General features: G+C 39.4%; 1 protein-coding gene across 2 annotated transcripts; it reads right to left on the minus strand.

The window, feature by feature from the left end:
* Positions 1-6,335: 6,335 nt before the first annotated feature.
* On the minus strand, positions 6,336-24,761 carry HAVCR2 (hepatitis A virus cellular receptor 2). 2 transcript variants are annotated; one of them, XM_060634824.3, is made up of 7 exons: positions 24,333-24,758; positions 22,739-23,077; positions 21,750-21,833; positions 17,810-17,850; positions 16,198-16,324; positions 12,804-12,840; positions 6,336-10,951 (listed from the first exon to the last, which is right to left on the minus strand). In XM_060634824.3, the coding sequence occupies exons 1-7, from the start codon at positions 24,388-24,390 to the stop codon at positions 10,792-10,794; spliced, it is 846 nt and encodes a 281-aa protein (XP_060490807.1). In that variant the 5' UTR covers positions 24,391-24,758; the 3' UTR covers positions 6,336-10,791. The 2 variants fall into 2 exon arrangements, with proteins under 2 accessions (XP_060490807.1, XP_060490808.1); XM_060634825.3 differs by lacking the exon at positions 21,750-21,833 and having other exon boundaries at positions 24,333-24,761.
* Positions 24,762-25,903: the final 1,142 nt, after the last annotated feature.

Raw genomic sequence — 25,903 nt, forward strand, 5'->3', positions numbered from 1 at the left:
AATTAGGGGATTTTGTTTTAGACATGACCAGGGGAGCACATCAGCAAGAGAAAATGGGACTAATGTAGGACCATCAGGCAGCATTAAAGTGCCACTGAAGGTAGGGGTCATGAAAGTGAGAACAGCCCAAGACGCTGATGCTATTCTCCAGCTACCTGCAGGCACAGGCTACGGGGGAGGAATAGGAGACTCCACAGTGGAGTATGGCCACATCTCTCTCTAAATAACCTAATCAGGGGCTGGGTCGCTCAGTTGGTTGAGCGTCCAGCTCTTGATTTCGGCTCAGGTCCTGATCTCATGGTTCATGGGATAGAGCACAATGTCCACCCCTGTGCTTGACAGGGTGGAGTCTGCTTGGGATCCTCTCTTTCTCCCTCTTTCTGCCCCTCCCTTGTTTGTGCATGCTCTCTCTCTTTCAAAATAAAAAATAAATATTTCAAAAAATAATCTAATCAAGTATCTGCTCTACCATAAAAGCATTCAATGGCTTCCCAATGCCAAAGTCCAGACTCTGAAAGCTGCCCACCTTCCCCACCTTTCCCACCTTCCCCAAGTGGGCACACCCTTCCACCCCAAGCCTCACAAAACGCCAACCAAATTTAACCATTTTTACCTGCTAACCTTTGTAACCCCAATAGCTTCTTTTTTATTTTTAAGTAATATCACACCCAACATGGGGGGTCAGACTTGCAACCCCAAGATTAAGAGTTGCATACTCTACCGACAGAGCCAGCCAGGTGCCCCGTAAGCCCAGAAGAGACCATCACGAAACCTGCAAAAGTCCGAAGTCAATACTAAGCTCCTCCTTTATGAACATTACACTTATACAACTAGTTATCTTTTACAATTTACAAGTATTTTTATTTTACAAATCACAGAAGTCAAGAAGCCAAAGGGCTAACATAACTATGCTCTAGACACACATACTCCCATTTTCATAATATCATATTATACCCATTTCACAGACGAGGAGAGGCTCAGCAAAAATATGTGTTGACTCTAAGGTCACACAGTCTTCAAACAAGCCTAAATAAATATGGCTTCCTCCAAAGGTACACTCTTTTTCTGGCTGATGTTGTGCAGGAAAAGTGTAAACAACTCAGACATACAAGTCCATGATCCTATTTAACTAAGAATCTACCTCCCCAAAGCTCCAAATATTTGTCCAGTTTTATGCAAGTTTCCCCTAATTCCTGTTGGCTCAGTCATCACTGTCCTAATACCCCATGTGATACTTTTGGTTTCTAGAGGACTTACATTCGGACAAGTTAAGAGGTAGTTTTCCAGCTCCTCTGATGTTGTTACTAATCCTCCCTCAAAGGTTTTTATGGGTAAAGACAACTTTCTCCCAGCATCCATTCATCTCTTTGCCACACCCTTACATAAGAATAGTGGCAGGTATCTTTGAAAGTCAAATTTCTCCAGTCTGACAATCTTTTTTGCGGATTTGGTCTATTTACTAACTGAAATAGATTATAAGGAGATGTTAGTGAGCTGGAACTCAGCTCTGTTTTGGTTCTCTGCTGGGATGTTTTTAAAAGATTCATCACGGGGCACCTAGGTGGCTCAGTCATTTAAGCATCTGACTTCAGCTCAGGTCATGATCTCATGGTTCATGAATTTGAGCTCCACATTGGGCTCTGTGCTGACAGCTCACAGCCTGGAGCCTGCTTCAGATTCTGTGTCTCCCTCTCTCTCTGCTCTTTCCCTGCTTTCTCTCTCTCTCTCTCTCTCTCTCTCTGTCTGTCTCTCTGTCTCTCTCTCTCTCAGAAATACATAAACATTAAAAAATAAAAATAAAAGATTCAGCACAGATCTTGATTTTAGGTAAGGCTTCAAGCCTGAAAAGTCATATAGACTTTGATACTGCTTACACATGATGGGACCTTAAACAGGGGCCAAACCTCTCAATTTATAGAGAAATAAAGCAAAGAAGAAAAAGAGGAAGAGTGCAGGACCTGTACACATCACTCAGGACAGATGCAGAAGTGAAAGCCAGCTTCACCTACTCGACTATTCTTATCACTCAACAAATGTTATTTCACCAAGTCTTTATTGAGTACCCCATGCTAAACATGGAACATTCTAATCACATAAAGCAAATCTGCAATCTCTGCCCTTGGAAGTTTAGGAAGACAAGCTGTCACCTTTAATAAGAAAGCAGTAGAGCTCTACTATGCTCCACTAGAATTTATAATTACATGTCGATTGAGACCCAGAGTTTTAAAGTTGTGTATGACAAGGATGTCAGAAAGCTGGATGCAAGCCAAGCCCTGGCTCACACAGCTAGAGGGCACTATTTGTATAAAGCAGAATGTTTCCCCAAGAAATTAAGAGACTATGGGTCCTTTTCTTTTCCCCCTGAAATTAAAACAAGGTTGCCTACTTAAAAACAATGACATCACAGATGTTTTGGGATTAAAACTTTTCAGTTTTAACCTGTAACTTTCTGCATTACCACATGATTGTGATACATTTCATCCACATCCATTTTAGGAAAGAAGGGGAGTCAAAGACACTTGACGGCATTGGGCTTTTATCAGATAGGGTACTATTTACTATTTATTAGGGTAGTTTTCTAAAGGATTCTATTCTCCCAAACCAAGACTATTGCAGGACTTGCACACCTGGTTAAACTGCCTGTGTGTGCTGGTAGCAATGAGATAAAATATACACTGAGTTCGATCAAAACCCTTGGCAGGCACTGCGTTGGTGGTGGGGATTGAGACTTTAAACAGTGTCGATAAAACCCTCTGCTTATTAATGATATACTTTGAGAAAGTGTCAAAATTTTGTTGGGAACTGTTTCCAAGAAATGCTAAATGAAAAAAAAAATTACACAACAATCTATTTTATAGAAACCCATTTTGTAAAATCCCTATGATAAAATGACAACAAACTTACATGCATGCGTATCTACATGGCAAAGTCATGGCAAAGGGGTTGGGAATACCCATCCAACACCTTCAGAATGTCCTCTCTGGTAGGGGGACAAGCAGAGGCAAGGGGGCCTTTCAGTTTAAGAATATGTTTGTATCATTTCAGTATCTTAAAACAAGAATGTACCATGTACTGTTTATATAATGTATGTAAAATATTTTAACTAAAGAAAAAAATAAGAAAATCAGGCAAGTCCTCAAACCGCATGTTCTTACAAAAGCAGAAGTCTTGTACATTCTGCTATATTTTTCACAACCTAATTACAACCACCTTTTTCCTTATCCCAGATGGAAAAAAAAAAAAAAGCAGCTGAACTTGCCTCAAGCCACATTCAGACATCACCAAGCACCTAGAAAAATGGCCGATTATGAAATAATGTTTTAATTAATATTCAAGTGCTTATACTGTAAGGCACATGTTTTTTTCTGCAAAATAGAAAATATATCAAGTCACTATGTGTTTAGTTGGGGGTCTGCTGTTAGACTCTATGACACCTGTACCACTTCATGCATTCACCCAATTAATATTTATTGAGCACCTGCCATGTGCCAGGCCATCTTTATTCTATGAGAGTCATTTAGAATTTTATAGAGTTAAATTAAGGAAGGGGTAAGGACAAGGAATAGTATTCCCAGCAAAGAGGAAACAAACGAAGACAGCACCAAAAAATGCAAAAAATGCTTTGCTGTACTATTTGGAATCTAGTATGCAGGTCTACTAGGTGCTTACTATCTTTTATTGTAGTCAGTTGCTTGGCTATGAGGCTTTCCTGATGGACAAATACTTACAAATCTGTGTTTCTATGGTACCTGTATCATGGCTTGAGTTTGCATATAGCAGGCATATATTCAGTCTGTCAGTCGACAAATTCTTATTTAGTATCCACTCTGAGCCAAGTATTGTACTAGGCATCTGGGATATGAAATGAAAGGTAGAGTACTTTATAGTTGGGTATTGGGGAAGGCAAATCACATGGAAATAAAAGCAAATAAATAGAATTTCCAACTCAAATAAACTATGCAGGAAATATACTAGACTAAAGCTAGGCAGGTTGGTACTTCAGAGTGGGTGGTCAGGGATGCTCATGACACTTAACCCACAAAAAATTAAAAAGACAGCTCTGCAAATGGTCTGTGAGAAGTACCCCAAACAGACAGATCAGCTCCATCGAAAAGGTACCAGAACCAGGAAGAACTTAGTTTGTTCTGGAATCGGAAAGGAGAGCAGCATGGCTGAAATAGAGTGAATAAGAAAACGTTGGGGATGTCAGAAAAAATCCAGTCCCGTGGGAAGTTGTTGAAAGGTTTTAAATAACAAAGCAATTGAACCTGGTTGATGACTTTAAAAAAGAAACTGCTTTGGCTGCTGTGTAAGGAGAATGGATTCTGAGGAGAGCAAAAGTGAAATGGGGGGTACCAATAGGAGGGTATTCCTTAGATGGATGAGTGGGTGCATGGATGGAATGAAGGAAGGAAGGAAGGAAGGAAGGAAGGAAGGAAGGGAAGGAGGGAGGAAGGAAGGAAGGAAATTAATGAGTAAATAAATAATAACTGTGATTAAAAAGGAGCAAGGCCTATGAGAGTCACATGGCCTATGTATTTTTAGCTTAAACTGGTTCTTAAGTCAAATTCCAAAAAACCAAAAATTACTTTGAGATAAAGGAACGTTGTTGGAGTAAATAGTTTTCTAAAATGACTGCCTTGAGAAAGATAATATTCATTTAGCAATACGATGACTGGCATATCTATTTAAAAATATACTGTTTTATAATCATAATACTTGAAATACAATCACATCTTTTGATCCTACAATTCCATATCTAGAATTCTATGCCTTGAAGCTGCATAAATACACATAGGTTTTTGTATGAAAAATGTTCCTTGCAGCCTTGTTTGAAATGGAAAAAAAAAAAGGCCCTAAATATAGATGCATAGGGAAGGGATTTAATAGATTATGCACATGTGTTCTACTTAATACTACTCAGTTATCTAGGTGAACGTTGTTGTCCCATATAATCTGACATGGACAGATGGCCTTCTACAAATAGTGGGAAAACTAAATTACAATGTACGTCTTTGTGTGTGTATGAGAGAGAATAGGAAATGGTCCAGACCTGTACCAGTACTGTAGACACTGGCCACATGTGGCTAAAGAGCACTTAAAATGTGACTAGTCAGAATTGAGATGTGCTCTAAATATAAAATACTCGCTGGATTTTGAAGCATAAAAATGGGGGGGGGGAGGAACTCATTAATGATATTTATATTTATTCTACATTAAAATGACAATACTTTAAATGACTGGGCTTAAAAAAAATCTATTAAAAATTACTTTCACCTGTTTCTTCTTATTTTGTAAATGTGGCTAGTAGAAAAATTTAAATTACCTGTATAGCTTTCATTGCATTTCTACTAGATGGTGCTGGTGGAAAAGAATGAAGCAAAAACACTGATTATTATTCCTGGGGAATGAGATTGGGGAGAAATTTTGATAAGGAGGACAGGGAATAGGGACATTCACCTTTAACCTAAACTCTATTATATTTTTCAAAAAGAATTTAACTTCAAATAGTAAAAATCAATAACAGAATAACAAGCAAAGTCTGTAGTTCACAGTATTTTTCCATGTTAATGTCTTGGTCTGGACAAACATACCATGGTTATGTAAGTTGTTAACATTAGCAGAAACTGGTGACTACAGGAACCCTGTATTATCGTTGCAGTTTTTCTGTAAATCTTAAAGTATTTCAAAATAAAAAGATAAAAAACAATAATAAGGGAGGGGCGCCTGGGTGGCTCAGTCAGTTGAGCGTCCAACTTTGGCTCAGGTCATGATCTCACCCTTTGTGAGTTGAAGCCCCACGTCTGGCTCTGTGCTGACAGCTCAGAGCCTGGAGCCTGCTTCGGATTCTATGTGTGTCTCTCTCTCTGCCCTTCCCCCACTCATGCTCTGTCTGTCTGTCTCTCAAAAATAAACATTTAAAAAAAATAATAGGGGCGCCTGGGTGGCTCAATTGGTTAAGCATCTGACTTCAGCTCAGGTCATGATCTCACAGTTCATGAGTTCAAGCCCAGTGTGGGACTCTGTGATGACAGCTCAGAACCTGGAGCCTGCTTCACATTCTGTGTCTCCTCTCTCTTTGCCCTTTCCCCACTCACACTCTGTCTCTTTCTCTCTCAAAAATGAATAAACATCAGGTGCCTGGGTGGCTCACCCCATTGAGTGTCCGACTTTGGCTCAGGTCATAATCTCGCAGTTTGTGAGTTCGAGCCCTGCGTCGGGCTCTGTGCTGACAGCTCAGAGCCTGGAACCTTCTTCACATTCTGTGTCTCCCTCTCTCACTGCCCCTCCCCTGCTCACACTCTGTCTCTCTCTCTGTCTCTGAAATAAATAATAAACAATAATAATAACAATAATAATGGAAAAAAGCAATCTAACAAGATGTGTGTCTTCTGCTTCATAGAGATTCTTACTTAGTCTCAATATACTGTAAGGTAATTAGCTCCAAATTGTATGTCCCAGCCAGAGTGCCCCTCGTAAACTCATTTCCTTCAAGTAAGGCAGCTAGGATAGCTGTCATATGTCTTAGTTTTTACCTAAGATTCCATTTAGTTCAGGTAATGCTTTTTTCCCATGGTGATTACAAGCTATTTGGCTGCCGTTTACATAATAGGAATTTCTGTTGAAGTTGGATGTTGCTGGAGAGAATGATGAAAAGCACTGCTCCCCCAAGAACCTTCTGGAAACCTAGCCAGTGAGCAGATTTTAAAGCTCCTTCCCCCTTGGATTCCTACTTCAACCCTTAGATTCAGCTAATACTAAGTTCAAGAGATTTTTGCTAAGACATAGTGGTAAACTTTGGGATAGAGAAATGAATCAAAAATCTATATTATAATATAGTTACATATATTATAATATACAATCTATTTGTTGCAATATAACCAAACTGTTGGAAATAATCTTCACCTACATTTATACATTTGTTACTTTTTACTGAAGTGTTTTCTGAACAAGAACTAAACTCAGCATGCAATGGGCCAGTAATGGCAAATGAAACCACAACCACAAGTAAAAGTTAAAACAGATCAGATATAGATATATAGAATATGGATATTTCAGAGCTGACAAAAATAAGGTAAACACTGCATTGGAGTAAGAAGTATTTCTATTTTACATGAACTAGGTTTAAATGAATGAAAAAGTATGAATACAAAATGTAGAAATTACAAAGGACGACATATCAACTTACCATAAAACAGGTTGCAAGTACAGAATATAAAACTATAATGAAATATTTTCCAAAAGTGACCCACCCACAAAACAATTACATTAAAATAATGTGCACATTTAGACAGACGTCCCATTACCACCACCACCATACATGAATAGCTTAAACAATCATAAAAAAAAAAAAAAAAAAAAAAAAGCCTCACTGCTTTCTCTGGAAAAGGAGACTCACATAAGCAGAAGGAATTCAAACAAGAATTCACAAAAGATAATCACTACCATGAGCAAATGAGTGACTTGGAATGACCTTTATCATTGTAGTCAACATTACTGAGAAAAAGACACAGAGGATCTACAAGCCTGAAACATTTCTGACTCATACTGCTCCTTTGCACAAATTTTCCACTGAAAATGGGCTAAAATCTGAGCCCTCCTCAGGCTTGAGAACTTTGCAGCCAAATGGTCCAGAGGCCCCTCTCTTTTTCCCCACTTAGCAACTGAGTCCCACAAAAAGGTGGTGGAAAAATCTTAAACACTGCAGCTCTGGGGCATCTCTCTATACTTTTCTCCAGAAGGATCTAAACTTTCTGAATAAAAAATGGAGACAAAATTGTGTTCAGCTTAAGTTTTTGAATTTATACTTAAATGAGAAATTAAAAATACGAATAGGCATGAGGGGGGTACCCGAAAATCAACTAATGAGGGATTGAACTGTTGGGAATTTCTGCCTTGGGAATTCAAAATCTAGAAGTGATGCAGATAAAACATGGGAAGACCTTACTTTTTCAGTCTAAAAAGATCAGGAAGCCCCCTTTTGTCCTGGGGTCTCTTATGGAAGAGCTATGGAGAAAAAAATCCTAAGATGCTTCTAAGAGCAAGCCACATGTTCAGTCTTATTACATTGTTTTTAATTAAGTTACCCATTGGCCTCCTGGGCCCGTTGGAGCAGCCTTGAAGATTTCTGTTCCCCATTCTGCCACCTTCCCCCTTCCAAATAACTGGTGTAGAATAGATCCCACTCTGACAACCAGGGTTCCAGTCCTGGCTTACTGCCAGCCTTGACCTTGAATTTAGCTTATCCTAGTCTCCATTTCTTTCTATGATGAGGAGGGCAGACAGAAAAACATTGCTACAATTCTTAAATCTATTTTTTTTTATTATAAAAGAAAATAATTCAAACAATTTTACAAGCACATAAAAGGAAAAAGTGGAAGTCTGTCTCATGACAATTTGCCCCTGTGGGATAGCCATATTGATTTTGGAATATTCTTCTAGATTTTTTAAGGCAAAAGAAAACATTAGCATCAACAATATATACTATTCTAGAACTTTTTTTTTTTTTTTTTTTTTTTACTTAGCAATATGGCATTCTTCTCTGACAAGTAAGTAACATACGCTACACGAGAATCAGGATTTCGTCTGTTTAACTCACTGCTGTTTTTAGGGACTAGAACAGTATCTGGCACATAGTAGGTGCCAATAAATGTTCGCCAACTGAATGAATGGAATGAATCCTCCTTACTGTCAGATGAACTACAAGTTCTACAGGGTCAGCGATATGTCTGTTTGGTCTCTCTCTATGGTCTCAGCACGAGAGTACCTGACACATAGTAAGCACTTAAATATTCATTGAATTAGCAAAACAGCTCAATGATGAAACCACTTAATTCTTAAGTGAAACCACTTAAATGCACAAGTGTGTTGAGATTACAATAATCAACTATTCCCCAATTGACATAAAAAGTCCCCTACAAACACCGTTGCAATAATCATCCTGTATACATACCATCGTTTAAAGATTTTTAAATAATAGGATAAGAATCTCTTTCCAGGAGGGGTGTGGTGGTGGGAACCATTGATATGGTTCAAATGTGTCTGAAGTCCTTACCCTCTAGAATTTCATAACTGTAAAACATTTACAGTTAATTCTTCATCTTGTATGAGAGTTGTTCCCTATAATTTTATGAAATGATCTCCCTTATATATCTCCCAGTAGAAATCCAGTGATTCCCAAAACTGTCTAAATGCAGCCCAAACATTATAATTCACACAACAAAACTGCCAGAGACTCCTGGAAATAAACAGGCTGCCTACATCCTTGGTGACCAACATTTTCTGCATACAGCATCACAGCGATTTAGTTATTACCTGGGGAGGGGTAGTTTTCAGGCAGCAACAGGTCCTTCTCATTGATTCTTTATATACTGAGGAGGCTTAGCAGAAAGGGGGACACAGACAAGAGAGTAACAGACTTTCAAAGGCCTGAGCTAAGAAGCAAACACCACTTTGAACTAGATAAGAACAGATTTGAGAGCTTAGGAGTGTCTGTGAGTTCTCCAAGAACAGCTCTAAGTTCTGCAATGGAAAAGTCTTTCCAGAAGGCTGCCTTTCTGCTTATGTTTTTCATTCCAAAGGCATTTAGTACATTTCTATTATGTGGGAGAGCCGTGCCAGGCACTGGGCAGGCAATGAGTAAGAGAAGACAAACTTAGTCGCCACCACCTTGGAAATGAAGTTTAGGGACCACAGCCTTTCCATCACAGGATTTGATGCCAATAAATATAGATTGCTGGAGCCCTGTGCTTTCTTTCCACCAGGAAACAGAATTTGTGTACAAGTCACTGCTTCTTCTTCTATGAAAAACATAGCTCCAGTTCTCTCCATGAATGGAGAAGTTGGTCAGAGATATTTCCTTTTGAGTGCATCGCAAGCAAAACTTGGCAACACACGGAGCACACTTCCTTTTTCTCTAGGAGCTCCTTCACACCACAGGACTTGCTAGGCAGTCTACTTAACTGGCAAAGGAGAGCTGTGCAGAGGCACTTACTGGGAAACAATCAATATTCAAAGAAGCATAAGTCTTGAGACTCAGAGAGAACCTTCGAGACCATCTACTCCTCCTCTAATAGCTTTTAAATTTTTTATGCGTCACAGAACTCTTTGAAACTCAGTGGCCCCTTTAGCTTTTCTGTACCAAAAAGACATGCACATATCTTAACACATAATTTTCCCTATATTTTCAGTAGCTCTGTGGATACATAATGTGACTGAATTTCCTGGAATTCTTGGGACCACATATTAAGAATTCCTAGCCTAGGGGTGCGTGGGTAGCTCAGTCAGTGAAGCATCTAAATTTGGCTCAGGTCATGATCTCACAGTCTGTGGGCTTGAACACCTCATCGGGCTCTGTGCTGACAGCTCAGAGTCTGGAGCCTATTTCAGATCCTGTGTCTCGCAATCTCTCTGCCCCTCCCCCATTCGTCCTCTGTCTCTGTCTCTGTCTCTCTCTCAAAAGTGAATAAACATTAAAAAAAAAAAAACCCAACAATTCCTACTCTATATAAAAGCCCATTTGAACTCTAATGCCCCGATTAGCATGCTCTATATTGGGTAGCCCCACTGGCTGAAATACAGAGGTGATGTTGTACCTAAATACAGTGTAGGACACAGTTCCATCCCTATGTGAGCTAATTATCTCCCAAAATGTAAAAACTCTGCTTGGTGGCCATGGACAGGGCCTCTAAAACCAATCAGCTGACACATTTCATAGTTTTCACAATGATACCATGCTCAAAAATGAAGTAGTGGGATCTGGCGGGGTTAAAGGGTTAGATCTCTGGGTTGTCAGGATAGTTGCTCTCTGCTGACATAGCAGTAGTATTCATATGGATCTTCTATTTCATATATGTTCTCCTCAATGATATAGATGTTTTCCTCTGAGTGCATTCCTTCTGCTACTGTATTTGCTAACCCTGAGGGAGCGACGTTGGCCAAAGTGACAAGGCTGTGGAAATAAATGTTACAGTTGAGTTAAGCATTTCTTGGGCAGCACAGAATAGAGTTAAGATAAGAGGCTTTGCTGAAGAGACAACAACCAAATATAGTACATGATCCTTGATCAGGTCCTAACTAGGAAAAAAAAAAGCCATAAAATAGCATAAAACAATTTGTGGAACAGTTGAGGAAATTTGAATTCCTTTGAATTAATCTTAATTTTCCTAAGTATAAAAATGGCATCGTGTTGGAAGGAGGTACAGACTGAAGTGTTTAGGTGAAGGGGGAAGATGTCTGAAATGTCCTTACAAATAGTTCAGAAGAAACGTTCTCTGTAAATAGAGAAACAAACAAAGCAAGCAGGTCCAAATCTCAAACCATGAGTTTGGTTGAAGCGTTCTGTTGTTCTTGTACTATAACTTCAATTCTTCTGTGGACTTGAACAGTTTCAAAAAGAAAAAAAAAAGGAAATATTTTATGGATCCAATCAGACTTGAGTTTGAATTCTGTCTGTCACTTACCAGCCATATGACCTTGGACAAATTAAGTGGTTGGGTTTTTGTTTGTTTGTTTCTTTTCATTTACTCAGTCAAGAAATTTTTAGTGTGTTACCCACTGTGCTACAAAGCAAGAAATGCAGCAGTAAACAATACACAAAAATCCCATGAAGGCTGCGTGTTAGCAAACTTTGTGTCTCAGGGTCCTCATCTGTAAAATGAGAATAATAAACGTTCTATTTTACAGGGCTGCTGTAAGGAGCATTTATTCATTCAATCATCAGATGTGTAGGTGTCTACTAAGCATCACATACTGTATCAGGGGATATAGTTGTTAATGTGGCAACAACTTCCTAACGTTCTACAGAGCTTACCTTTATAAGTAGGGATGAACATTAACCAACTAATTTCACCAAATAATGAATTAATGCATGTAAATATCACCCATGGGTAATATCACATTTCAAGTTTCAGTTCTAATAACAGATCCTGGCACAGATGATCAAAAGCCATTAATAATTAAATTGTTTTATTTGGCTTTATTTGGCTCTTTTTACTGCAGAGTATTTTGTCTTAATTAATACACTATCTATATTTACCTAAAATCACTCATGGTTTAGATATAATTCAAAGGGATGAGTCATTTTTTTTTCTTGAAATGTACTGCATTCTACCCATGTGCCAAATATCACTAAATTCTAGTACATGCTATATAAGCTTCGTATATTTGGAATGGGGAGGTGTGCATGTGTGTATATGTACGCATATGTATACAGTCAAAAACAGATACCGAGACTGCAGTATAATAGACCAGTAGATCTCAACCCCTTTTGCATATTAGAATCACCTGGAAAACTTTCAGAAAAACACCCATACTTAGGTCTCATCCTCAAAGATGCCAATGTATTTGCTCTGGGGTTGGCAACAGTATGTTCAAGTGCCCTAGGTGATTCTAATAGGCAACCTAAGTTAAGAACGCCTGGGCTGAGCTATAAAAGCCCTGAAAGTAGAGTCTGGGTTTCTTGCTCACTTTTGTAACCCAAAGCTCAACCCAGAGCCTGGATGTAATTCAATCACTAGAAGGGTCAGTTCATTAAAAAAAAACAAAAAAAAACAAGAACCATCAATATACAAATAAGCATTTCCTATCAATAGGGAGATGAATTGTATACCTTAACTTTAGTCAATGAAGCTAGAAAAATCAGTAAGTAAAACAGAGCAGTGTGTTTAATTGGCATTACATAAATCTAAGGTAAGAAGGAAGTACAAGTTTAAATCCCAGGGCCAGGCTTCTAAGAGCAAAGCCATATTAGAATAGGGGCCTCCAAGATTCCCACCTTCCCCTACCCTACCCATTACTCTTACCTTGAATTCTGTAACTTCTCTTTGCTATAAGAATACCCTAGGTAAAATGTGGAAGAAAAGTCCATTAAAACTGCTCTCATAAAACAAATGAGTTAGGAAATAAAATGAACTCACTGAAGGCAAGGATTGTTTAAGAAAATCTGGTCTCCCCTTGGACTGAATTAAATCAAACTATCAATGTGTGTCTTGGATTGTTACATGGACTCTTCTAGAAAGCAATAAAGATACATTTTTCACATTCAGGAAATACATGGAGCATCTGGTAGGCACTGGGAATGCAAAGGTGAATTGTGAGCCCTGACTTCTGAAAGCTTGTGTTCTAGTGAGGGGGGCATTGAAAATAATAATTTCTAATTGTGGAACCAACAATGCACTGTAACAGATGACTGAGAAGGTGGTCAGGAAAAAACTCTCAGGAGGGGTAACCTTTAAGCTCAGTTCCGAAAATAAAGAAAATGAGTCAGCCAAGTGAACAGGCAGGGGAAGAATTCAGGCAAAGAGAATCCCTGGTAATGATGAGTATGGCTTCCTGAAACTGAAAATATGGCTGAAATAAGAAAATAGCCCAAGATAAGTTCTGAGAGGTAGGCTGGGGATAGCTCCTATAAGACCTTTTAAGTCATAATCTAGATTTTGGATATTATTCTATAAAATAAGAATCTTACTCTTATTCCTATAAGAAACCATTGGAGGACAGAAATATGAGCTGACTGGGTTTTAAGAAGATCACTCTAACTCCTATGTGGGGAATAGATTAAAAGCAGGTATTTAAAAAATGAAGAAGTTAAGTAGAGATCGTGATGCCTCACATCACAGTAAGGTGGTGATCAAAAGAGATTCAGAATAATGAATGTATTTTACATATATTTTGGAGAAAGTCTGAAGGAATTAAAATTGGCTTTTATGTTAGGAGGAAACAGGATTCTAGGATGGCCTATGGCATTCTGGCTTAAACAACCAGATGGATGGTAGTGAAACGTTATAATGGGAAACACCAGAGAGGCAGAGGCCGTGTTCTGGGAAGGTGGAATATAGACTCTAGACCTCCATTTGGGACATGTTAAGTGTGGAAGGCATCTAAGTGGAGGTATCGACAGGACAAACACTCAGAGTTGGAGGGGGGAATTAAAGATTTAATTTAAACCTATGGAAATAGACCTATTTAACCTATTTAATTAAATTAATTAAATTAATTAATTAAATTAAATTAAAATTATTTATTTATTTATTATTTATTTATTTAAATAAATTAATTATTAAATTAAATAAATTAATTAAAACCTATTTAAACCTATGGAAATAGACACCATCACCTAGAGGGTATAGAGAAAGGGAAAGGGCCAGCCCTGAGGAATAGGAATATCTAAAGGTCAAGCAGAAGAGGAAATAACAAAAATGACTGAAAATGGACGGCCAATGAAGTAGGAGAGCGGTGTTTTAGAAGCCAAGAGAAGGAATACTATCTAGAATGAGTGAGAGTCAATTTGATTAAATATTGCTGAAAGATTGACTACAATGAAGACAGAAGTGTCTATTGGATTTAGCAAAATGGAGGTTGTCAGTGAGCTTGACTAAAACTATCTCCATTGTGCTTCAGGGATGGAAGCTAGATGATGGGCTGAAGAGTTCAGGGGGTACAAAGTAGGAAAAATTCATCTGAGAAATATGGCTGTGAAGGAAAACAGAAATGGGAGTAGCTAAAGAGGAATAGGTGAGTTAGAACATATTTTTATGCTGATGAGAATAGAATGAATAGAAGGGGAGAGGTAGATAATTCTGGAGAAAGGGGTAAAAGGAGAATGAAGTCTTAGCTAAGTCTAAGGAGATGGAACAGGTCTTTTATACTTCATCAGTTGAGTGAGAAATGAGAGGGGTTTGAGTGGTACTGAGGTATGCTCGCTCATCTCAGAGAGTGCACTAGAAAGATACGGGATTGCTGGTTGTATTGTTAACCAATTTATGGCTTTGATGTCATGACTTAAAAACCTGTCACCTTTGTCATAAGATTTTGTCTAGCAACCTGTAGACCACAAATCAAACAGGACTTTCCTATCTGTCCTTCGAAGTAGCCATGTTTTTGGAGTAATACATATGTGTGTATAAAGTGTCAAACTTCTCCCATTCATTACCTTCACTTCGAGCCTCTTTGCACCAGCTGAAATGGCATGGCAGAACTTGAGAGGCTAGTGAGTACTAGCATTGCTCTTTTTCAACCTGTAGACTTTGCATTCATGTGATCAATTCACAAACTCCACTACTGCCTCTGTGCAAACCCAGGTAAGTGTGGCTAGGGTAGTTTCTTTCCGTGAACAATCCATTTACCGAGGATAGCAGAATAGCGTAATGGTAAGGAATAAGAGAGTCCTGCTTTCAAATTCTGTATCTAATAACTGTGTGGCTCTGGCCAGCATGTTCATTCTCTATTGGTAAATTAGAATAATATTAGTATCTTTCTCATTAAGGTAATCATGAAGATTTAATGCCCATAAAGCACTCAGCAGCTTTAAGTCGCACAATTAGGGTGACCAATTCATCCTGGTTTTCCCTGGACTGTCCCAGTTTTAGCATTGGCAGGATCACATCCTAAGGCCCCTTCAGTCCTGGGAAAATCTGGGTTGGTTGGTCACCTTATATGCAGTCCATGTTTTAAGTATTAGTAGGAAGGGTTGCTAGAATGTACTAAGCCCTGGGGTATAAGGTCTTGGCCTCTGTCCTCAAAGAGAAGAGAATATATCACAAATATAAAAGTGTGCAAAGCTTTTGGGGTGATGACGATGTTTGGGTCTTGATTATAGTGATGGTTTCCCATGCATAATCATCTACTGAAAATACAAATGCTGCAATCCTGGCCATGACCCATTGGTAAAAGGACTTGCCACCCCTCTCTCTAAAGACCTGTGCCTGAGAAACAAATAAGATAGAAAACGCACAGAAAGAAATTACTTTCTGTTGTCGCACTTCCTAATAAACTTAATTCATGAATTAAAGAAGTTTATTTTCTTAACGAAAGGTAAGAGAACAGGTGCTAGAATCAGTCTGCTTGAATTTCAATTCCAGCTTTGCCTCTTATGGATTCTGAAACCTTGGGAAAGAGGCTCACTTTCTAGTAGCTATAGTTTCCTGCACTATAAAACGGTGATAAATACTACCTGCCACATGAGATGGTGACAATAAAATGTACGTAAAACGTTTAGCACCAGGCCTGCATATTACATGGTAAAGCATTGCATAAAAATTAGCTATTATTATTGTTAGGTTTGGAAGGACTACAGGGTACTCAGTTTAATCGCCTTCAGGTATAAATACAAACTTACATTTGTATCTAGGTTTGTGTTTGTTCCTATTTTAACAGTTCCTTATCAGAGGGAGAGAGTTGCAACATCAACCAACTTACATGTGAGAATTAAAGCAGCAATGATAAGAATGAGAGTCAGCCCAGCAGAGATCCCCACTCCAATGTAGATGCCTATTCTGGTGGTCACAGCAGAGTCTTGTAATGCGTTAGCCAATGTGGGTATTTGCTATGGAAACACAAACAGAATTGCAGCAGATGGGCAGAAATCAGTTGTGTGCTCAGCTAGTCTCGTGACGTACAGCACCAGAGGAGTGCAGGGACCTTGAGACCGTGCATGATCTATCTCCTTCTAGACAAGCCTCAAACCACCCAAAGAACGGGATCAGCATAATCCTTAAACTTACAAAGGAATAAAATGTGCTGCTTCTACAATGTGGGTGGGGGGGGGGGGGGGACAAGGAACTCTTAATAAATGGGCCCCCCTCCCCCACAAACATAAATAGGTTTTAGGGTGGAACCCTGTTCGTCCAAGGTCCCCTGGTGTTCCAGGGAGTTTCAGAGTGGTTTAAACTTGGTGTCTTGCAGAGAAGTCCCCACCTTCACAGAAAAACTGATTCAAGGGCCAGGCCTTTGCAGCCAGACAGTCCTGGGTTCAAATCCAAGCTCTGCCATCATCTTGGAGAGTTCTTAGGAAAATGAAGTAACAAGAAATACAAAATGCCTAGCACAGGGCCTTGTATGCAGTAAATGCAATCAGTGCTTACGTGGTGATAGGTATGGTGGCTATTTCTCTAATTAGTTTTATTAATTTTATTTTGTAACTGAAAGCCATAACATTCTTCTGCTTTCAAAATTTTAGTCCATATTCTCCCTTTAAAAGCAACAATGATAAATAACTTTAAAACAAAGAAGTCAAAGAAATTAAATTTTCCACTTATTCAATCAACTTTTACTACAGGAGTGCTATATGCAAGGTACTGTGCATTAAATACTATGGATATACAGAGGTATTTAGAGTCAGTCTTTGGTCACAAAGAGGGGCAGGGACAAACACAAAGTGCTGAGCCTTGGTTGTGAACACACAAGTAGGGGACTTAGTCAAATGAATGCAGACTCCTGTATACATCTTCAAAGAATTTTTAGGTCACTACTATAAGCTTGATATCTAGGGGATTCCCTTTTGCTCTGAGAAAGTGGGGGACACTAAAATTGTGTTTAATTAAAATATTGATTTGTTTATACTTCGATATATACATTGTTGACTTCAAATACTCCTGACTAGTGTCTTGTCAGACATAAATAAATTTACACAATCTTTCTCATCAGGGTTACCATGCAAGCGAGAAGAAATATATTCCAGGGATATGGAGGGTCTTTGAACCCTCCACAGCGGTTCGCAGTTGTGAAATATGAGAAGAGAAACAAGAAGCTAGTGGTTTTGTGTTTTTGTTTTCCAGCACTTACTATGTGCTAGGCACTTTGCACTTACCCCCTCATTCCGTCCTTAGATGGCTAGAACTGCCGTCATCAACATGTTACAGCGGAGGGCTCTGAGGCTAATGGAGAGTGAGGCATGTTTTCTCCAAAGGAGAGGAGCAAACAAGAATGAAGACTAAAGCCAAACTTTCTTCCCTCTGAGTTGAATATGAGGTTAGCACGCGCACACCCACGCACACACGCATGCACGCACACACATGTCCATGTCACTTACAGTTTGATTTTTATCATGGAGGGCCTCCAGTGTCCGTGTCTCTGCCATAAAGAGAAAAAAACAGCTGATAGAATAGTCAAGAATGTTTTCTTTTATCTGAGTTTTAAAAACTCTTAAAGATGCCTAGAATCATATTTGAAATTAATCCTACTCTATACTCTTCACAATAAGTAATTGTGAGACCAACAAAATTTTCTAAACACTTACAAATCAACGATTTGATATGGATGACCATATTTTTTTATCCAGATAATGAACCTGACTACTTATGTTCTATGAACGGGAGACCTCTGCCAGGAAAACCTCTGTCGAATATGTGGTTTGTTGTGTCCACAGCACCCCAAAGAGGGCAGCAAATTGCCAACAACATTGATAACACTCAACCAGGCATTATATTGTAATGAGACTTTGAAAGATAACAAAAGTTAATTTTCTTAAAAAAGTTTAACATTTACTCATTAAGAGGGAGACGGGGTATTTCATTGCCTAAAAATGAGAGTAATAATAACTATAGCTATAATTTACCATGAGCTGACATGGTGCTAAATTCTTTGAACGAAGTATCTCATTTAGCATTCAAAACAACTATCCTAAAGTAGAGACTATTAGCTCCATTTTGCAGATGAAGAAGCTGAGAATTAGGAAGTTAGGGGACTTACCCAGGGTCACAGAGATTAGTGAATAACAGAAATAGCCTTTCGATTTAGGTCTGCATGGCTTTAAACAAGACACTCTGAACGATGTCCCTTTCAACAACCTTTACTTTTGCACTGTCACTACCACGTGGTCACATTGCCCAGGTGCCATCTCACCTTCTTTCCTTTTTACTCATTCATTTCTTTACCTGCTTATCCATTTGATGAACATGTACTACACCCCTTCTCTGTGCCAGGCCCAGGGTACAGAGCCGTGAACAGCATGGGCACAAGCCCTGACCTCACAGATGCTGCTTTCTAAAAATCAGTAGATGGTTAGCTTTGGGAAAATTAAGGATGCCTACTCATTTATCTGGCTGAGTCAGAGGCTCTGAAACTTCTTAAATGTCATGGCCACTTTCTGGAAGCCTAAAAATCTAAATCCTTTAAGGCAGGACTCCTGCTTTAACAATGATTTTTTTTTTAATTTCTTTTTTTAACATTTTGTTTTATTTTTTGAGAGACAAAGAGAGACAGGACATGAACAGGGGAGGGGCAGAGAGAGACAGGGAGACACAGAATCCAAAGCAGGCTCCAAGCTCTGAGCTGTCAGCACAGAGCCTGATGCAAGACTCGAGCCTGAGCCGAAGTCAGACAGTTAACCAACTGAGCCACCCAGGCATCCCAACACACCATGACTTTAATATTAATATTTTACTATTCTCAGCCTAAAACTATTTTTAAAAAAGAGGAAGTAAAAGAGATTATCTTCCACTTACCTTTGCTCTTATTACCCAAAAAGGAATTTAAAGTATAAAAACCACATTGGTGGAACTACTAAGTAAACATGAATCTTAACCACACACAAGATTTTCTAATGTAAATCCAGTTTCTGCTTCCCTGTAATTATTTTTCTTGGCCTAAATGATAAGACTGACTTCTCTTTTTTTTTTAATTACGATTTACAGGGAAAATGACCCAACAGCACTCCATTTTATAGATTATCGCAGATTATTTTCACATAGATAGCCATCAACCAAGTGAGTGGGACAGTTGGAAAAAGTTGCTTTGATTTTCCCAGAGAACCCAAGACTTGGCTGGAGTGGAGGTAGCAACAGGGTGGCACATGAGAGTCTTAAAAGTTTATGAATTTGTAGTTACCATCTAGTACATATTATATGCCAGACATGGTGCTTAGTACTTTATTTGCCCAACAGCTTTTAATCTTCACCACAATAAGTAGGTACTATTATTTTTCCATTCTTCAGATGAAAAACCTGATTCTCAGAGAGGTGCTTTGCCTAAGATCACACAACTATTCATTGACAAACCTGAGATTTAGGCCAAGTCTATCTCCAGAGCTGAGGATTCACTGTGACCCTGTCCTGCATCCTTTAGGTGGAAGAGACATTACATTGTTTTGTGTTCAAGATAGGTTCCATGATTCTTGAATTCTTACTTGTTAAGGTTCCATTCCACTTTATAGCAAACATATTAAATGTACCCACATTCCACACTAAAGAAAAGGTATGTATAAGTACACACAGGTTGACTTGCAGGTAACTAGTTGACATCATGTTACATGTTATGGACATGCCATTAAATAATAATTTTAATTTTTATTTATTTTCCTACTTTGGAGCTGTTACATTTTTTTGTTTGTTTACTTGAATATTTTCTTAGGCCATCGAAAGCTCAGAGGTTGTAGGTACTGTGCCTATATTCCCAATGCAAGAAATGCCCCCATCTTTGTTGCCCTAAAGGGAAGGAACTAACAAGTAAAAACTAAAGAGAAAAAGACTTGTTTAGGATATAGACAACTCTGAGGAAATATACTGCCTCGTGAGGAAGGTGTGTGGGTATACAGTGAATGTGCGCTTGAGGGTGATGTTATAAACAGCATTGGTAGCACAGGATGGGAATGTGGGCATACAATAAATATCTGGTATGACTTGCTTAGGCCACAATGAGGGCTATCATCTGTTCCCACCATATTTAATTTCCTCACTAATTGCATAAGAGATATTATCTACCAATCACTAAAGAACTACCAAAGATTAAACCACTAGAGAGCTAAAGTTACTACTTACAATAATAACCAGTATTTGAGTGCTTTCTGTGGGTCAGGTACTACACTGAGCACTTTACAACCATTGTCACATTCAAATCTTTAGAACAATCTTACGCAGTAGATTACCCTCAACATAGAGGTAAGGAAACTGAGCCTCACAAAGTTTGAGCAATTTTACCTTGAGCTCACAAAGCTAGCAGGAAGAGCTGATATTGGAACCCATTCTACCTACCTATTGCTGATGTGCTTAACCACAATCGCATTCTGCCTCCAGATCTTATTGGTAACATTAAGGACAATAACCAACGTGTACTGAGTACATAGTATGATCAAATACTGGGCTAAGCACTTGAGACACCCTTTCTTAGTTAAATTTCATAAGGTGGGATTTAGGAGATTTATGAGATTAAGATATGGGACTTGGACTTACCTGTTATTACCCTCATCTTACTGAATGGAAGACTAAGCTCCAGAGAGTATAAGAGAGACCAGGACTTTGACAGGAGACATTTAAGATTAATCTCCCTGCTCAATGTGACCTGAGGTCTGCTCTTTTGATCCTATCTTCTCTTCCAGAGCAGCATGGAAAAGTCCTTGTTGAATTACTTAAAGAATATAGCTGCTCCTTCTGAGGTTGGAATTGAGGGAAGATGATGGGCTTCATTCCAGTAAGAAGAGATCCTTGAAATCACCTAATCCAACCCCAAACATGGACTGGGATGGATTCATAACAAAACATCCCCATTCTGGGAGTCAATTGGAAAATAATGGCAATGTAATGAGTTTTTCATTAGAATAAATGTATTTAATTTAAAAACATGTCTTTTATTATTGCAATAATGGATAATAATGCAATTTTTTCCTTATTTGGCAAAATACTTATATTACCAAAATTCTTTTTTTAGGGGGAAGGAGTGGGAATTTTACTAGGTTACAAAATCCAAAGATTCTGAACCCTCTCCTTAAACAGAACAGGAAGGTGAGGTCCAGGGAAGTGAAAGGCTTCAGCCCAGGTCACAGGGCTACTTGTGACTAATTCCAAATCCTAGCTCAGCGCTCCTTTTTCCCAACACAGGTTTGTCCCCACCACCCCTCTCACCACACACAATATCTCAGGTGAACAGGAACATTCACACCTCCACTCAAACCCATTTCTCATCTCTTTCCCATATTCAAAATCCTCCGAACTCAGAAAATGCCAGAAGGCTTCCTCTTACACCACTTGTATAATTACCTGAGCCATATCCCTTGGTGGTGAGCATCCTTGGAAAGGCTGTACCAAAGTCTCTGCGTGTAGGCCGAGCAGGGGTGACCTTGGCTAATGTCAGAAACCAATATAAGGATGAGACTTCTCTGAGAGCAGAGAGCTTGTTTCGGGGAATCAAAGGGGCAGCAGAAAAAAATACGAAACACAACAAATGAAGAAAGGCACATGCCCAACTGCCAAACCTACCAGGACGTGTTCACTGAGAGTGTATGAAACTCTTCACATGTTGGGCAGAGGTCTGTTACGGCCATCGTCATCGCAGTCTAATTGTTAATAATAGAACTAATAGCCACACAAATGGCCATGCTAAATGCTTTTTATAAAGCACTTCATAAAATCCTTCCAATGGCCTGTGTAGTAGGAATTGCCATGTTTTATAGAACAGGAGGCCACAGAGCTTAAATAACTTGCCCAAGATTACACAGCTAGTAAGAGGCAAAGTTTGATTTAAACTGAGCTTCATCAGCCACACACTATATGCCGTATAAATCTTAAAATGTACAAACACATGTACCCCGCCACTATCCACCCCACACATACACAGTCCAGTGGTTCTCAATCCTGGCTGCACAGGGAGGAGAATCATCTAAGGTAGACTTCGTAAAATCCCAGAACTCGGGCTCTACCTCCGGAAATGCCGATTTCTCTGGTTTGTGGGTGGGGACCAAGAAGATGTAAGTGTTAAAAAGCTTTCCAGGTGATCTAATGAGCAATCAGGTTCTTAACCACTGATCTAGGCCTTTCCTCCCATTCTACAGATCCTGTCCCTGAGTTTGAAAATAGAGGAAGGGAATTAAATGTGGCTGGGCATTGTCGGTGGAGCCTGTTAAACTTTAGGTCTTAGGGACCCACTCCCAGGGCTATAATTGGGGAGATCAGAAATGAGACCAATCAGTATATTTAATTACCTGCAGGTGAGTTTTATTCATAAAGAAGACACGCAAAGGTCCACTCACCTGGTTTGATGACCAACTCCAGGTTTGATTTTTTATCATTCATTAGGCCTGGGAATTGAATCCGGCAGCAATAGGTCCCACTGTCAGCTAGAGTCACATTCTCTATAGTCAAGGACACATCTCCTTTGTGGAAATTCCTCTTTAGCTGGTATCTGTTGGATGTCTGATATTTCAAGTTCCTTCCATCTGTGCTGAGCACCATACTATGACATTCAAACATAGGACAGGATCCCTTGCCCCAGCAGACAGGCACAAGATTCTCAGGAGTGGCTGGAGAGTAGGTGCAGGGCAGAACAGCATTCTGACCCACTTCAACTACGTATTCCACTTCCAAAGACCCTGAATAAAGAAGTAAAGAGAGCAAGATCCAGGCAATGAGTGAGGCTGGTCCATTTCAAGAAAACTGCAAGTAATGCCATACAGAATAAAAAGGAAACCAGTCCTGCTGTCCTGTTTGGAAGATGATCCATTATGACAATGATTGTCGGACTGGAGGAGCATCAGAATCACCAGAAAGCCTTGTTAAAACACAGATGGTTGGGCTCAACCGCTAGAGTTCCTACTTCGATAGGTCTGGGGTGGGGTATAAAAATCTGAATTTCTAGCAGGTTTCCAGTTGTTGACAGAGCTGGTTGGAAATTCACTTTGAGAACCAATGCCCTAAGAGACAATTGTGGTCTAGCCCTGTGAACATCGGAGGGCTGGGCAGATAGTCAGAAAATGAGTCATTGTTAACTAGTAAAACAGCTCACCCATCTGCTCATCGATGAAAGGCAGTTAACATAAAGCTCTCTCTTTTTTTAAGCACTCAGCACATAATGAATAAAAACTATTGGCTAAATAAGAAGCTTGCATATTTGAAACCACCCACAGGCTATTTTGAGGTTTGAAATGAATTGTCTTTAAGTATATATATATTAATAAATTATATATAGTGAAACATTTAAACAGTATAAAAAGGTATATGAGGGCTCCTGGGTGGCTCCATCAGTTAAGCATCAGACTTTGGCTCAGGTCTTGATCACACAGTCCGTGAATTCAAGCCCTGCGATCAGGCTCTGTGCTGACAGCTCAGAGCCTCGAGACTGCTTCACATTCTGTGTCCTCCTCTCTCTCTGCCCCTTCCCCACTCATGTTCTCTCTCTCTCTCTCTCTCTCTCTCTCAAATAAATAAACATTAAAATTTTTTTTAAAAGATATATGAAAAGTATACTCCCTCTCCCTGCTCCTTCCCATTTTCTGGTTCCCCTTCCCAGAGTCTATACATTAAGGACCATTCATGTATTCCCACATGGAAGTCTAATATACATGTTATTCCCTACAACACACATCCACAAATGGAAGTCTAATATACATGTTATTCTGTTCTTTGCTTTATTCAATTAACGTTTCAACTTAGAGACATTTCATATCACTATGTTTGGTCAGCTTCACTATTTGCATCATGAAGATATCACAAACTGATTTACCTACTCCCCCACTAGTGGGCATTTATTTAGGCTGCTACCAAACTTGCTACTACAAATATTACAATGACTGTCTTTGTATCTTTATCTCACGCTATCCAGGTGTGACAGCCCGTGCCCAGACTTACTTGTGAGTAGTGGCAGCAGCAGCAGCAGGACACAGTCGAAGGAAAGTTGTGAAACCATGGATTCTGAAGAAGAAACGTCCAGTAATAGCTCTGTTTAGTTTTGATTCTCTAGTGGAACTGGGTACCTCTTGCAATTGTATCTCTTCCACAATCACAGGAGCAATGGCTGCTCTCCCCGACTGCTGGACCAACACACCAGGGCACCTGACTACCAATCTTTCCTCTGTTAATGCTGTCAAATCCACAGTTACATCAAAGGAAACCCCAGTTGTCTGTCGTGCTATACCACACACATCCTGTAAGGGCTCTGATATTTATCCTGTTAGTATCAACGAAGAGGAAGCAATACTCAAGGAAGAAAAATGTCTCTCAGCCAGTCAAGAAAACTCTCTTAGCAAGTGGAGAGAGCCCTCTCATATCTCCAATGAAATAATCCTCTGTTTGGAATGGATGGCATGTGGGTCTAGCTGGTTACCAGGGAACACAAGGCAGGAACATATCATCCATGCATTCATTCAGTCAGATCAGTCAGTTGGTTGGTCATGTGATCAATATTAATGGACTAGGAGCTGGAGAATACCACAATGAATGGCATGTCTCTTATTCTCAAATTTATGGGCCCTTTCCACCCCCGGAACTTAATTCTTAGCCTTGTCCAAACACACACTGGGCTGTACTATATAACCTTGTTGGATCTCAGTTTCCTCATTTATAAAATGTATGAAATGAGGAAATTGTGCTAGGTGACATATGCATGGCTCCCTGCTGTAATATTCTGACTTTGACCTGAACTTTCAAACCCTTCCACTTAGGAAAGATATTTCCTTTCTGCAGTGTTTCTCCCCCACTGCAGTGGGAATCAAGGGGACCTCAATATTCTATTACATCTTATGTAATAGAATCAGATGGGATGTCTCCTCCCTCCCAGCCCTGGGGCTCTAGACGTAAATTCTCAGAAAGGGTTGAGTTTCAGCCACACTGTCCATCACTGAGGTAACATCTCAGACCCCTGGGATAGTGACAGCCCTCAGTCTCAGCCCTGGGATAGTGACATTTCTCTAGGAACTTTAAAAGCCAATGATTCTTTAAAAATTTTTTTTAATGTTTATTTATTCTTGAGAAAGACAGAGTGTGAGCAGGGGAAGAGCAGAGAGAGAGGGAGACACAGAATCCGAACCAGCCTCCAGGCTTCGAGCCGTCAGCACAGAGTCCAACACGGGGCCTGAATGCACAAGCTGTGAGATCATGACCTGAGCCAAAGTCAGACACTCAACCGACTGAGCCAAAGCCAATGATTCTTTATCAGAGTAAGGTCACAGACTGAATAGTTTCTGAAAACCCTGTGGACTTCCTGTCTTTTCTTGCTGAACTTCCTTGTCACTCATCTTTATGCCACTAAATGCATTCAGGATAAATATCCAGCTTGTTCAATGCGTGTACTTTCCATAGGATCAGAGGTAGCGGTTACTCAAGAGATCACAGTAAATTTCTTCATTTTATGGATAGGGAAACTGAGACCTAAAAAGGTTGATTTGCCCAAAGGCATGTGATTAGTAATTTCAAATGAGAAC

The sequence above is a fragment of the Panthera onca genome, chromosome A1, assembly GCF_046562875.1.
Source record: "Panthera onca isolate mPanOnc1 chromosome A1, mPanOnc1 haplotype 2, whole genome shotgun sequence".
In the NCBI taxonomy this organism is placed as follows: Eukaryota; Metazoa; Chordata; class Mammalia; order Carnivora; family Felidae; genus Panthera; species Panthera onca.

Excerpts from the sequence above, each read along its gene's own strand:
- HAVCR2 (XM_060634824.3), bottom strand. The coding sequence starts at position 24,390 with ATGGTTTCACAACTTTCCTTCGACTGTGTCCTGCTGCTGCTGCTGCCA. Across the intron at positions 16,325-17,809 it reads TCCATGATAAAAATCAAACT|CAAATACCCACATTGGCTAA; the intron begins GTAAGTGACATG and ends GTGTTTCCATAG. Across the intron at positions 10,952-12,803 it reads GAGAAGTTACAGAATTCAAG|CCTTGTCACTTTGGCCAACG; the intron begins GTAAGAGTAATG and ends TTATTTCCACAG.